At 57.1% G+C, this 14,236-nt stretch overlaps 2 protein-coding genes across 3 annotated transcripts; one reads left to right on the top strand and one right to left on the bottom strand.

The window, feature by feature from the left end:
- The first annotated feature begins 1,314 nt into the window (after positions 1–1,314).
- Positions 1,315–4,420, top strand: VGF (VGF nerve growth factor inducible). 2 transcript variants are annotated; one of them, XM_001916011.6, is made up of 2 exons: positions 1,315–1,529; positions 2,034–4,420. In XM_001916011.6, exon 2 carries the CDS (start codon positions 2,054–2,056, stop codon positions 3,902–3,904), a length of 1,851 nt encoding a protein of 616 aa, XP_001916046.3. In that variant the 5' UTR covers positions 1,315–1,529; positions 2,034–2,053; the 3' UTR covers positions 3,905–4,420. The 2 variants fall into 2 exon arrangements, with proteins under 2 accessions (XP_001916046.3, XP_023511147.1); XM_023655379.2 differs by lacking the exon at positions 1,315–1,529 and adding an exon at positions 1,764–1,904.
- Positions 4,421–5,323: 903 nt separating this feature from the next.
- AP1S1 (adaptor related protein complex 1 subunit sigma 1) lies at positions 5,324–11,440 on the bottom strand. Its single transcript, XM_005598663.4, has 5 exons — positions 11,216–11,440; positions 9,202–9,380; positions 8,479–8,587; positions 7,357–7,494; positions 5,324–6,095 (listed from the first exon to the last, which is right to left on the bottom strand). Exons 1-5 carry the CDS (start codon positions 11,414–11,416, stop codon positions 6,048–6,050), a joined length of 675 nt encoding a protein of 224 aa, XP_005598720.4. The 5' UTR covers positions 11,417–11,440; the 3' UTR covers positions 5,324–6,047.
- Positions 11,441–14,236: the final 2,796 nt, after the last annotated feature.

Below are 14,236 nucleotides of genomic sequence, written 5' to 3'. Positions count from 1 at the left end.
CGCCCCCGCACAGCTCTCTGCCTGCACCGCAGCCCCCTCCAGCTTCCCTCCCTCCCCTTCATTCCTGCAGTGGCTGCTCCCCTTGCCTCTCTCTCCTCTCCCCTGCCCCCTCCCCATTTCCGTCCTCCCCCAACCCCCCGCCCACGGCTGGTCTCCCTTCACTGGACCCGGCTCGTTGATGGATTCTCTTTGCGCAATCTGTGCGTCATCTCCCCCCACCCCACCCCCAGAACCTCTAGCTGTCCAAGCCCCCAGCCCCAACCTTCTGGCAGGAGATACGGAGGAGGGGTCTGGTGTCAGAGAGGGGCAATCACTGATGCTGCAAACCCACCGCTTCCCCTTCACTCCCCACCCCCCCGCATCTCTGTCAAACCTTCCCTTTAAGCGGCGGAGAGAGCTGGAGTTGTCACCCTCCCCACCTGCACAACCCCCTCCCCACCTGGTTTGCTCTTGCCCTCCAAATGTCCTTTGGGGGGGAAGCAGCAGTAAGGAAAGAAGCAGGAGGATGGGGAGAGGTGAACTGAAAAGGGGCACAGCGGGGGCACCAACATACGCTACAGAGTCAGCTGGACAGAAGGACAGACACACCTTTTTCTCCAGTCACGCACTGACCGTGAACAGACAAGACACAGAAGCACACACATCCTCAATCTTTCCCCTTTCTCTTCTGACTTGGACCCTTTCCGACGGGATTAGCAAAACCGCACGATCCACCCATCTGCCCCGGCCCAGGGCCGGCACCCCGCACCGCAGATCCACGACAGCGCCCGCAGGCGCCGGTCCCTCCTCTCAGGTTCACGCTGTCCTTGGGCGTGTTCCCCATGGACCGTGAGGTCAGGGGATGAGGAACCCGACCCCCTCCCCAGTATGGATCTCCTGCTGGTGCCCAGTCAGACGCTGGGAATGCCCCCATCCTATTCCGCTCAGCGACGGTCTCCCGCCGCTGCAAGTTGCTCTGTAACCCACCCTCCCGCCTTCCAGCGCCTCTGCATCCACTCTTCCATTCATTCTCCCATTCATTCATTCATCCTTTTCTCCTTGTCCCTCCTTCATTCATTCGTAGCCCCCTGCCCCTCCCGCCTTGGCATTTCATTCATTCATTCATTCATTCGTTTCCCGGTGCTCGGCTAGCGCACGCCCCTCCAGCCGAAGACCCCAGCGCGCAGGCGCGGGCCGGGAGAGAAAGGCGTCCTCCAATCGCTGGGCGTCCTCCCGCCTCTAGGCGCCCGCCCGCTTCCCCATGAATGAACATTGACGTCAATGGGGCGGGGCGAGCCCACGTGACCGCGCGCGCTCTCCTTTATAAAGAGGCAGCGACGCGGGCGCTGTCCAGCGTGCTGAAGCCGGAGCGAGCGAGCCTCCTGGAGCTGCGCCGACCCAGCTGAGCCCAGCCCACTGGACGCCGACCTCGACCGTCGCTCGAATCCTAGCCACCGCTCGGAACCGAGGCGGACGCATCCCGATCTTCCCCTGTCCCTACCCCCCCACCCCGACCCTCCTCTCCACCTCCCGCGTCGTGACACCAGCTGGTAAATACTCTGATGTCCGTCCCTCAAACCGTCGGCAGTCTTGGGCGTGAGGGAGGGTTCTCTCTCCTCCCAGATGGGGGTGTTGAAAACACAGCGGGGAGCCCCCGGCAAGGGTCCCTGGTAAATGGGGGAGTCGCCGCGTTTCTCTTGCTGCTGAAGTCGCCCACGCACCATCCGGGGAGTCCTGTGGGGAGGGAGCAGAGATTTTTCTCCCCTATCCTTGCTGCTTAGTATGTGGGCGCTGGCAGTTAGATGGCTCAGAGAAGGGGGCGAGGAGGCACTGGGGGAGCGAGGGTTGCGGGCGTTTTCCCATTTACACGACTCCAGAGATCGGCACAACATCTTCCTCCTTTGCTCCTCACGTCCCTCTTCTGGGTAAGGTTAGGGGGGATCAGGGAAGCCCCGGATTTTCTGATTCAAGGTGGGGGAAGGGAATATAGAAACAGAGAGCGGAAAATGCTTACAGAAATCCTCTCTTTTTTTGGCCCCTTCTATTTTTCACAGTCTCCGGCAGTCCCTTGGTCATGAAATCGCTCAGGTTGCCGGCTTCCGCCCTCTTCTGCTTCCTTCTACTGATCAAGGGGTTGGGAGCAGCGCCCCCGGGGCGTCCTGAGGCGCAGCCACCTCCTCTCAGCTCTGAGCATAAAGAGCAGGTAGCTAAGGACGCAGTGCCCGGGTCGAAGGATGGTAGCGCCCCAGAGGTCCGAGCCGCTCGAAATTCAGAGCCGCAGGAGGAGGGAGAGCTTTTCCAGGGTGTGGATCCCCGGGCGCTGGCCGCGGTGCTGCTGCAGGCACTCGACCGCCCGGCCTCACCCCCGGCGCCGGGCAGCTCCCAGCAGGGGCCAGCGGAAGAAGCAGCAGAAGCTCTGCTGACCGAGACCGTGCGCAGCCAGACCCACAGCCTCCCGGCGCCAGAGACCCAAGCGCCCGCGGGCCCGCCTCGCCCTCAGACTCAGGAGAATGGTCCTGAGGCGGGCGACCCTTCTGAGGAGCTCGAGGCGCTAGCCTCTCTGCTCCAGGAACTGCGTGATTTCAGTCCGAGCAGCGCCAAGCGCCAGCAAGAGACGGCGGCAGCAGAGACGGAAACTCGCACGCACACGCTGACCCGAGTCAATCTGGAGAGCCCCGGACCAGAGCGCGTGTGGCGCGCTTCCTGGGGAGAGTTCCAGGCGCGCGTCCCGGAGCGCGCGCCCCTGCCGCCCCCCGCTTCCACGCAATTCCAGGCGCGAATGCCCGAGAGCGGGGCCCTTCCCGAAGCCCACCAGTTCGGGGAAGGAGTGTCCTCCCCCAAAACACACCTAGGCGAGGCATTGGCACCCCTGTCCAAGGCGTACCAAGGCCTGGGCGCCCCCTTCCCCAAGGCGCGCCGGCCGGAGAGCTCACTCCTGGGCGGCTCCGAGGCGGGGGAGCGCCTTCTACAGCAAGGGCTGGCGCAGGTAGAGGCCGGGCGGCGGCAGGCTGAGGCCACACGGCAGGCCGCGGCCCAGGAAGAACGGCTGGCCGACCTCGCCTCCGACCTGCTGCTCCAGTATTTGCTGCAGGGCGGGGCCCGGCAGCGCGGCCTAGGGGGTCGGGGGCTGCAGCAGGAGGAGGAGCGAGAAAGCGAGAGGGAGGAGGAGGAGGCGGAGCAGGAGAGACGCGGCGGGGAGGAGAGGGTGGGGGAAGAGGATGAGGAGGCGGCGGAGGCGGAGGCAGAGGCGGAGGAGGCGGAGAGGGCGCGGCAGAACGCGCTACTGTTCGCAGAGGAGGAGGACGGGGAAGCCGGAGCCGAGGACAAGCGCTCCCAGGAGGAGACACCCGGCCACCGACGGAAGGAGGCCGAGGGGGCAGAGGAGGGCGGGGAGGAGGAGGACGACGACGAAGAGATGGACCCGCAGACGATCGATAGCCTCATTGAGCTGTCCACCAAACTCCACCTGCCAGCGGACGACGTGGTCAGCATCATCGAGGAGGTGGAGGAGAAGCGGAAGCGGAAGAAGAACGCCCCTCCTGAGCCCGTGCCACCCCCCCGGGTAGCCCCCATCCCTACCCATGTCCGCTCCCCGCAGCCCCCGCCCCCCGCCCCCGCCCCCGCTCGAGACGAGCTGCCCGACTGGAACGAGGTGCTCCCGCCCTGGGATCGCGAGGAGGACGAGGGGTTTCCCCCGGGGCCCTACCACCCTTTTCCCAATTACATCCGGCCGCGGACACTGCAGCCGCCCGCTGCCTCGCGCCGCCGGCACTACCACCACGCCCTGCCGCCTTTGCACCACTATCCCGGGCGGGAGGCCCAGGCGCGGCGCGCGCAGGAGGAGGCGGAGGCCGAGGAACGCCGGCTGCAGGAGCAGGAAGAGCTGGAGAATTACATAGAGCACGTGCTGCTCCGGCGCCCGTGACCGACCCCGGCCCCGCCCCCGCGCGCCGCCGCCGCCGCTGCGCGCGCGCCGCCACCCCCCTCCGTGTCGTTCCTCGCCCCTCTCGGTGTTTGCATGCGCCCCGGCCCCGCCCTCGGCCGCCACCGGGCCCCGCCCCCGCCCCCTCCGCCCGCGGGCCGCCCCGCCCCCGGGCCGTGCCGGGACCTCTCAGACGTCTACCCGGTTGGAAGCCCGAACTCCCCAAACTCACTCACGGGTGTCCCGGGGCCAGCCCAGGCGGGCAGGTGGTCTGTGCGAGTTCCCTCCCCCAACGGGGCCCTGTCCCCCTAGTCCCTCTTGGGACGTCCCTGTCCGAAACTGGAAAAAGCAGTTCCACTTAATTGTGTGAAGAAGTGTGTCCGTCTCCGGCCCTTTGGGCCTCCAGGAGCCTCTCCACCGCCTCCCGATGGCTGTGAATTTACTCCCCTTTCCCTTCTCTGTTGTAAATACCCCTCACGGAGGAAATAGTTTTGCTAAGAAATAAAAGTGACTATTTTATTAGGACTGTGTTCTCGGTTATTCACCCGTCCCCTTGGGCCTGCGTGGTCCTTCCCAAGGGGCGGTGATGGAAGCGCCAGTCCCAATGGCCATCTGCCCAAAAGCTAGGAGTGAGTGGCAGAGCACTTCAGGCCGTACTTGGGGGTAGGATAGGCTCAAAACCATGAAGAAACCCCAATTCCACTTCCAGGCCTGGCAGAGGGATGCCGAGTGGATGAGATGCTACAGTCCTGGGCCACCTAGGTTCTTTTTTCTGTGATCCCCAGCCACGTAGACAGCGCTGGTGGCTCCCCGCAGGGCCCTGTTCTACCTCCTCCACCGGCATCCCTTACTGCTCCCTCAATTCCCTGGCCTCACGCACTTCACAAGAAATATGGGGAGCAGGGCTCGACAGCTACAGAAACATCCTGGTTTTAGCCACTTGTCAACCCTTTTCTAAGCACAGAGTGTGGGGTATACCCTTGAACTCCTGAGTCTCCTCCCTAAGCAAAACTAGACCAGGTGAATGAAATCTGCCACAAAGAAACCTCAGAGGATGACACCAGGTCCCCAGGCCCAGGCGTTGCTCCTCACTGGCTGAAGGCACCTCAGGGAGCCAGAGACACCACCGTGGTCAGAGAGGCATTGAGCTTGCCAATGTATTTGGGGTAGGGCTGCCACAAAAAATACAGGACACCTGTATTTCAGATTTGCATTCCAGATAAACAACTGATCCGCTTGCAAAGGACACCTTCATCCTAAAAAAATGATTCGTTATCACACAAATAGAACTGGGTGTCCCCTGGGTTTTTTGGTGCTCAATCTGGCAACCCTCGTTCCGGGAAGAGTCGAATGGGCTGTGTTCCCTTCCCCTGCTGATCCCAGCTGCCCTGCCTGCCTCCACAGAGCCTAAGGCAGGCAAAGTCCAGAAATGCTTTTCCTTTTATTTCAGAGGAAAGGAAAAAAAGTCAGACACTTCCCCCACCCCACCCCCTTAGCTCCTGCCTCACCCAGAACTCGGAGTGAAGGAGGCACGGGGCCCAGTCTCCCATAAAGCCTGCCCCTCCCCCAATCCTCCCTTCCCTCAGAGTGGCAAGGTTAGAAAAAAATTAACTATGTTGTTCCTCCCCCACACTGGACAGAGGCCCCATTGCAGCCAGGAAGGAAGGGGAGGGGGCCGGGAAGGGGAAAGGACTTCTCTCTCACTACACGGAAGCCCCCCTCCTGGGCAGAGAAGCTGCCCTGGCTGGCTGCGGGGAGGGGTGGAGGTAGGTTACGGGGCAGGGAGCAGAGAGGAGCCCTGAAAACCTTTCCCCTTTAACCTGATGTATTTATATATTTACAGTTCTAAGGGATGGGAGGAAGTTGGGGGTCATATTAGTTCTTCAAAGGCAGGGAATGAAAGCCAAATAGCACCCCCGTCTTGGTCACATTTTCCTACCTCCTAGCTCCTAAAACCTTCGGTGGGAAAAGGGGAAACAAGAGGTCTGGGGTGGAGGGAGGGAATGTTGGAGGGTCCTGAGCCCACAGCTCGCTCCAAAAGAAGGTGAGGCAGCAGAGGAGGGGCAGGTGGCTCCCTCCGAGCAAAGGGCCACTCAGGCCCTGCCTCTCCACCGGCTCCCCGCATCTCCACGCGGCCCGGGCAGGGCTAGGCCAGACCCATCTCCTCCAGCACGCTGCGCGGCGACTCGTCCTCCTAAGGCAGAGACAGACAGGGTGAGGCAGAGACACCAGGAGAGGCAGGCAGGGAATGAGGGAGGGATGAGGGAGGGGAAGGTGGGCAAGATGAGAGTCATCACAAGGACGGTCAGAGTCGGGGAGGCACAGAGAGACGGGGGCGGGGAGAAGTCAACATGAGCCCGAGGCTGGAGCAGCTGGGCACCCTTCGGAGGAGCTCCCCAGCCTCCCGGGACCACCCTCCACAGCCAACTTGTAGCAAGAAGGGGGGTCCAGGTTGAGTCTACCACCACCCAGAGCATCCCAAGCCAGAAGCTTGGTGACCAGGGGGCTCAGCTCCGTCCTTGAGGGGGAAGGGAGTAAAGCTGGGACTGGGGGCTGGGACATCCGCTTTCCGAGGGCTGGGGGGTGGCAATGGCTGGGTCCTTTTCTCAGAAGGGGGGAGAGAGTAAGAGGTTGGCATCAGGTCCCTGAGGGAAGGTGAACCCAACAGCAGAAAGGTGAGTCATTAGGGTCTGAGCAGGGCACCAGGAACAGGAGTGAGTGAGAGTGTGAATGTGAGTGAGAGTGTGAGTGTGAGTGAGTGTGTGTGTGTGTGTGTGTGTGTGAAGGGGAAGCTGGACCAGTGAGGTGGCGAGTTCAATCCTGCCCTTTCTCCCACTGCAGAGATGAGTCCCCCATCTCTCCCCCTCCTCAGAGCCAGCTCAGGCCGGCTTGCTCGTCACTGCAGATTCCGGTGACTCATCTTCCTGCACCAAGTCTCAGCAGTGGCACAGCAGAGAGGGGGCAGGCAGTAATGGGGCGAGGGTGGGGGCACCAGATAAGCAGGGAGAATGAACAGCCGGGCGCCCTCTGCCCCACCCCCAAATGCCCATAGCCTTTTGCTTCTGGGCAGCAGAGGCTTTTGAGTATGTGTGTGTTAACAAAAAAAAAAAAAAAAGAGGGGAAGATACCAGGGAAGAAAAGAATTATCTGTCAGGTGCCCCTTCTCCAATTCTCTGGGCAATCCTAGATGCCAAGAGAAATGTGTGACAAGGGAGACGAGATCCCTTGGGTCTCAGGAGAAGGAGGGAGAACTGGTCACCCCGACCTCCCACCCTGAGCAGTCAGGGCTGGAGGGCAAGCTGGTCAACGGGGCGCCATGGGGGCCAGATAACACAGGGAGGGGGGCCCCTTTGTCGGCAAGAAGAGGGCAGCTGGGGCCGGCAGGCAAGGTGTCCAGGGTAGAGAGGGCACCCTCTGCCTGGGTCCTCTTCCTCCTCCCTGTCCCGGGCCCATACCTCCTGGAGCAGGTCTGCCTGCTCAATAGCCTTCAGCACACTCTTCTTGGAGGTGTCCTGGACATCACCCCCCATCAAGAACTCATCCAGGATGAAGTAGGCCTTCTCAAAGTTGAAGATGATGTCCAGCTCGCACACCTGGGCGGAGGCGGGGAAGGCAGTTGAGCGTCGAGGTGCATTCCCGCCCCACCTGCACCCCAGCCGCCCCACCTCTTTTCTCATCAAGGCAACACGGTCTTCTTATGACTACTCCTCCCACGTCAGGCTCTTGTCCCAGGTCTATGTCCTCCCAACTCCTAGGCATTACTGCATGGCTCAGCTTTTCCTTTTCCTTCTCTAGCCTCTTTCTCTTTAATCATGAAATATCAGTTGCTCTAATCTACCCTTGATTGTAGCTCCTGTTGTCTTCAGCCCCCAAATCTGTGACATTGTTCCGACCAGAGGCTGGGCTAGCCTCCCTCCCTAGGCACTGTGGGACAGAGAATGAGGAGATTTTGGATCATGGGGTAAAAGACCTGACTTCCAAGCAGGGCTCTACCACTAACCAGCAAGATGTACACGTCATTCAATTTCTCTGAGTCTCAGTTTTCTCGTCCAAAAATGGAGATACCAACACCTACTCACAGGACAGAATGAGGAACGAACAAAAGAACCTGAAAACACTCTGTAAATTGCTCAGTGGAATACAAATTATGGAGTTATTACTAATCCTCAGCTAAGATCTGAGCTGACTGCCAATGCCCCGGCTGTATCGCAGATCAGTTAACATAGAAGCTCCGGGGGTGGGATCTGGCATTGCTATTTTTAAAAAACTCTCCAGAAGATTCCAATGCAAAGTCAAGGTCAGGAACCACTGATAAAATGTCAACTCGGCCTCTGTTCTTGTGAAGTCTGAGCTGAGTTCTAGATGGACTGATTGAGTGGCAGATTCTGGTCCCCACTCTCCTCCCCAGGGCTGATTAAGGGGCATGGCTAATAGGCTTAAGGCTTAAAGAGGGAGATTAATTACTGCTCTCATTGCTCCAACTTCACCTCTCCCCTGAGTCTTCCAGGCAGAGACTCGAAGGGCCCAGAGTTTGGACAAAGAGGGGATTGCCGAGTATGGTGGGTGGGGAGACTTACGCTGCCAAAGTATTTGTCCAGGAGCTCCACATATCGATGGATCAGCTCCAGCGTGATGAGCTCATTGTCTTGGCCCTCGATGGCGCAGCAGAAGTAGAGGCTGGCATATCTGAAGACAGCGGCACATGAGGGACAGCTGGGAGGGCTGCTGGGCCTGCTTCAGGACCCAGGCTTTCTGGGCTCAAACCTCCCATTTCTCCTCATTCCCAGCTCAGGGTCTGGGCCCCTATTGGACAGAGGCCAGGTGGCCCCAGGGCATGCAAATAGTAAACAGTAACTCACTCTGCCTCTCAGGGCCTCTCCCAAACACAGGCAAAGACGCAAGCGCTTTCCCTCTTGCCCTCTGACCTGTTCGGTTTGACTCAGCAAAAACCTGAGCCAACTAATTCACCTGCTCAGAGAAGGAAATGGAAAGGGTGTGCGTGTGTGTTGGGAAAAGCAGCACAGGATCCATGACTATCGAAGCAAGGAACATGTACAAGGGACAAGACAGGGCCTTTGGGACAGAGGTATGTGCATGAAGTGGGTGTCAGGCTTGAGCAGAACCAGGTGGGAACAGAGTTTTTTCAAGGCGAGTTTGGAAAGTACAGGAAGCTGGAGTTCACAGCCCTCCAGACGTCCTTAGCTCCCAGCTCTCCCCGCCCCAGGGGACCGCTTATCACTCAGCCATTTGAACCCACTGCCAGACCCCACTCGAGCAGCATCCAGGCAGGTCTGAGTCACCTCTTATAGACAACTTTGAGGTCCCTCCACTCCAGGAAGCTGCACATCTTGGGCTTTCGAGCCAGAACCACCTGCATAAGCTCCCGAACCATCTTCTTTCGCTCCTTGTCCGATGTGGCCAGGTACCATTTTTGCAGCCGCAGCTTCCCCTGCCGGCTGAACAGCAGCATGAATCGCATCTGGGGTGGGGGCGGGGGGTGGAGAGACAGAGCCGAGGGTCAGAGATTTGGTTCTCTGGGTTTGTTTCCTCCATAAACACAGAGCCCCAGACTTGTCCCATCTAACTCCTCTCTACTCAAAGCTCCTACTTTCTTCCAGAATCAGCCCTTGCTGTCAACTCTGAGTATTCCCACCAACAGGTGCCCTACCTTCTGGGGGGTGTCAGAGCTTCTGAGTCTGTCATTTGGGTTCAAATCCTGGCTCTACTATTGAGTAATCTGACTTGGGCAATTACTTTATGTCTCTGGGCCTCGGTTTCCTGGTCTGTAAGATGGAGATAATACAAGCACCCACCTTACAACGTTGTTAGGAGGGACTAAATGAGTCGATATATGCAACAGCGCCTGGCACTGTAACACATTAGGTATCACTATTACGATTCCCTGACCTCCTGTTTCCTGACCCTGTTTTCCAAAGCTAAGTAAAATGCCTCGAACAGCGACAAGCAGCCATAGCTGATGTCAAAGAGATGTCTGCTTCCTTTCATGCTCCCTCTATCTGACACACCGAAATCGAATATTTGTTGCTTAAGAAGCTACCTCAATTCTCTGCCCCATCCTAGCCATACACCCTTGCTGATGTCCCCAATACAGTGCCCTCCAATGCGAGTCCTATGCCCAGGGGTATCCTTCACTTTAGTACACGGTATTGGGACCCCCAGATTTCACCCTCCTCTCTCCTCAGCCATCTAGGCATTTGGCCACTGATATTTCTCTCTTTTCTTCCTTTTAGGGTGCCTCCTGCTAGGCACACACTCCTCCTCAGATACCAGGTGCCCAATTTCCCTTTCAGTTCCTCAGTTAGGACACGGCCATCCACGGTGGCTCCCCCAGAGAATGTCTGTGGGACAAAGCGCAAGCTGGGTAGAGAGGGGAGGCGTGCAGAGCCCTCTCTACCCTGCGCAGCCCAGCTTCCCCGTTCCAGGGGGTCCAGGACACGTCCCGGAGTGATCTCCTTGTCCCTGCGGCTCTCCTCTCCATAGACACGACCAGGGCTGGACTCCCTGGGTGTGTGGAACAGTACTAATTTAGTAAAGATCAGAATTCTTGGGTTTTTCGGTGGCGGGGAAGGGGAAGCTCTCCTAGCTTGGCGGGAGGGCAACAGAGGGGCGCCTAGGAGCCCGGCTTGTCTAAGATGGGGGCGGGGGCAAGCAGGAAGACGGAAGGCCTGGGTTCCGGAAAGAGAATGGGATGGGGGGCGGAGAGTGAAGAGCACCGGAGCAGGGGATCCAAAGCCGAGCTCCCCGAGAGCGAGACCTCGAGCCCACCTGGCTCTCCCACCTCAGCCCAGCCTCTGAGAGAGCAGGGCGACAGCCCGAGGCGGGACATCCACTCTCGGACCTGGAAACTATCCCCTCCCACACGCCGCTCTCCCCGCAGGCCGCCGCTCCACTCAGGGCTGGAGGGGGACAGAGGGTCTTGCTGACCCGCGACCTCGCTGCCTCCCTCGGCCAGCAGGCCCCCGCGCCCCGATTCCTGGGGCGACTTCCCTGCGGCAGTGGTCGGGACCCCCTGGATCTCATCCCGCGCGCTCTCCCCGGCTCGGGACGGTCCCCCGGCCCCCTAGTCCCCCGCTTTCGCCCCACAAATGCGCCCCCTCCCGCCCCTTCTCCCTAAAGCCACTTCCAGCTGCTCTTCCCTCCGAGACCGGCTCGCCCACCCGCCCAGGTAAGTGAGGGCCTCTGCGGACCGGAGGAAGAGAGAGCGGCGCCCACCGAGGGCGGCCCCCAAGGACCCCCGCAGGTGCAGCCCACGCCCCTCGCTTCCCCCTCCCCTCCCTCCTTCGCACAGCCTACCATCCTGCAGCCTCCGGCTCGGCGCGTCCCTCTTCGGCCACCGTAGGCGCCAGCTCCGCTCCCTTTTTTATCCTTTCTCCGGCTTCCCTCCCTCTCCCTTGAAGCCCCGCCCCGGCCCCGAGGCCCTTCGCGTTGCGTACTGCGCAGGCGCAACGCTGCCAGGCGCGCGGGCGGGGCTGGAGGCGGAGAAGCGGAAGCCATGGCAACCAGGTCCTTGACTTCAGCTTTGAGTAGCTCTGTCGTCATGGTAACAAGGCAGCCTTGAGGGCCGGTTGGAGGATGGGGGGAGGAGGACAATGAGGTCCTCGCGCTTTGGAATCTTGGGGGAAAAAGGCGGGAAAAGGGGTGAGAGGTGGATAGGATGACCAGTGGAGTTTGTGAGGAGCAGAGAGGACTAATGGAAGGGGCGTGGGCCATCGAGAGCAATCGGGGTGGGAATCGGATGTAGGGAAGGAGGAATGATGAGGAAGACGAAGACAAGGAGGGGCAGACATGAGAACAGTATGGAGCTCAAAATAGATATCTACTGAGAACCTGCTAGATGCAACACTCTTAAAGTAAGAGAAATGTGTAGGTAATGAGGGAGATGAGAAATAAAAGAGAAAAGGAGGGGCTGATGTAAGGAAAAGGGGGAGAAGCATGAATTAAAGCAAAAGTGGAAGAAGTAAAGATAATCTTAAAAGGTTAGCATGGGTCAAAACTAAAAAGGGACTCATGTAACCCAGACACGAGTGTAAGGACGAAGAGGACGTAAATTGTAATATGAGCTTTTTGGCTAAGGATGTGCGTGTGTGAGTGGGTATGCCTGTGTGTATGTCCGTGTTGTAGAGGAGAGGGATTTGCATAGAAAGATAAGAGAAAAAAAATTGTCATGCTGAAAATGTAATGGCTATTTCTAGATAATTGTTGGTAATAAATGATGCTGTTGTTATTGAGTCGCACTTGAAGCAATCGTTGGTACGGCCTTACCTGTCTCTATGTTCTTTTTTTCTTACTCTTTGTTGTGGAGGTAATAGGCTGTAGTTGCAAGAGGGTGGGCCTGATTCACCTAGGATGCAATCTGGTCTCTGACCTTTATGTATAGCCTCAGGTGGGCCATGTAACCCTCTATTTCTTCATTTTAAAATTGAGGGTAGCAATACCGACCTTGCAAGGTTGTTCCGAGGATGTATAGAAAGTATCTGGCACACTGTACACCCTGGATAATAGTACCGATTATCATTATTTCCCTTTCCCAACTTCTTTCCTCTGCCACTTTCTCTTCTTCCTTTCTTTTTCATTTCTCTTTCTCCTCTACCTATACCTTAGGTTGCCAATGGCATAGACATTGGCTGAACCACCTCGGTGTTATTTTTAAGGTCAAGAATAATATCAATAAAACAAGTTGTTAGAGTTGGAAAGGGTAAATCATTATGGAATGAAAAGAAGGAATGGAAGTGTGTAAGAAGGGCAGGAAACAAAACAAGTGAAAAGAAATCTGCTCAGGGGGGAGAGGAGAAGGTTGTGCATAAGGAAGTACTGAGCAGTGAGGTACAGCTGTAAAGCAGAGAGCTAGGCAACAGCCTGCGGAAGTCTGGAAGCTTGAGATGTAAACTCCTACACTCCTTGGAAAGCTGACACTTTCTAGAATTCCCTGTCTCAACATGGTACGCCTTGCTGCAAGAAAGATAAGATGCATGTGAGAATTGTTAGAAATATGGGTTTTGCTCATGGAGAATCATAGCAAAATTCAAGTGGTTTAATCTAGTTAGAAGACGGTGAATTGGATTTCTTCAGTGTTAGTGAACTTAGAGAGTCTCTGAGTTAGTGGGTCCAGTACAGCCTGTGTCTGCAGATGAGTTCAGATTTGATGAAGTGGGCGATTGGGAGTCGTTATGGTTGTCTGAGCTGGGGGATGACTTGGTGAAAAACAGTTTTAAGAAAGTTAATCTTATAGTAATATCGGGAACAATTTGAAAGGACAAATGGAAAGCTGGGAGATCGTTTAGGAGGCAATTTTGGGAATCTAGGAACAAAGATGAAATGGAGACGGATAAATTGAAGAGAGACCTGTAATGGGCCAATCCACTGGCATGGAGATCTCATCGAAGTAGAGAAGAAGATGAGCCTGGAGGATTAGTGTCGCCATTTATATAAAAGTAGAAAAGGAAGAGGTGAATTCTCTTTCACAGGTGTGGATGGTGTTTGTGCTGTCACGATACAAACCATGCTGACACCTCCCGAGCCTTCCCTCTTCTGGTTGAGGCGGTGGTTCTGGCGGTGGCTGGAGGGCTGGCCCAGATGGCCTCTGAAGCCTCTCATCTCTATGATCTGTGCCTCTCCCTCTTGTGATGCTCTCTGCACCCAATTTTTGCACATTCTTTAAGTTCCCTGATGATGTCATTTGTGGTCATCTCTGTTTTTTGTGTGTGTGTGAGGAAGATTGGCCCTGAGCTAACATCTGTTGCTAATCTTCCTCTTTTTTTTTTTCCCTCCCCAAAGCCTCAATGCATAGTTGTATATCCTAGTTGTAGACCACCCTAGCTCTTCTCTGTGGGATGCTGCCACAGTATGGCTTGATGGGTAGTGCGTAGCTCCACAACCAGGATCCAAACCGGCGAACCCAGGACCGCCGAAGCAGAGCGCACGAACTTAACCACTCGGCCAGGGGCCGGCCCCATCTCTGTTGTTTTTTTTTTTTTTAACTTCTTTCTTTTACTGAGCAGTTGGGACCTTATCATATCCTGTTCCTAACAGTTCTGACAGTTAGAATACTTTCCGTGGTAGATATTTGCCATTCTTTTTCATCTCCCAGGCCCCAGCCCCCTTTTCTAGAGTTTGGGAATCCCCACCTTATGAGTCTAGCAGGAGGTAGCACAACCTCCAGTGTAGCATTTGAAATTCCCAGATATTCACTTTCACAGCCACTTTTGCGCCCACAGCATGGGCCTGTCTGCTGGACTCAGCCAATCCAGGCACCCGCCCAGACTTTGGTTCAGGAGGGAATTAGGTGCGGATGGGGTGATGGAAGGTGGATAAAAC

Source organism: Equus caballus, chromosome 13, assembly GCF_041296265.1.
Source record: "Equus caballus isolate H_3958 breed thoroughbred chromosome 13, TB-T2T, whole genome shotgun sequence".
Lineage (NCBI taxonomy): Eukaryota > Metazoa > Chordata > Mammalia > Perissodactyla > Equidae > Equus > Equus caballus.
Note: the sequence above shows the minus strand (reverse complement) of the source record. Positions and strands in the feature narration are given on the sequence as shown.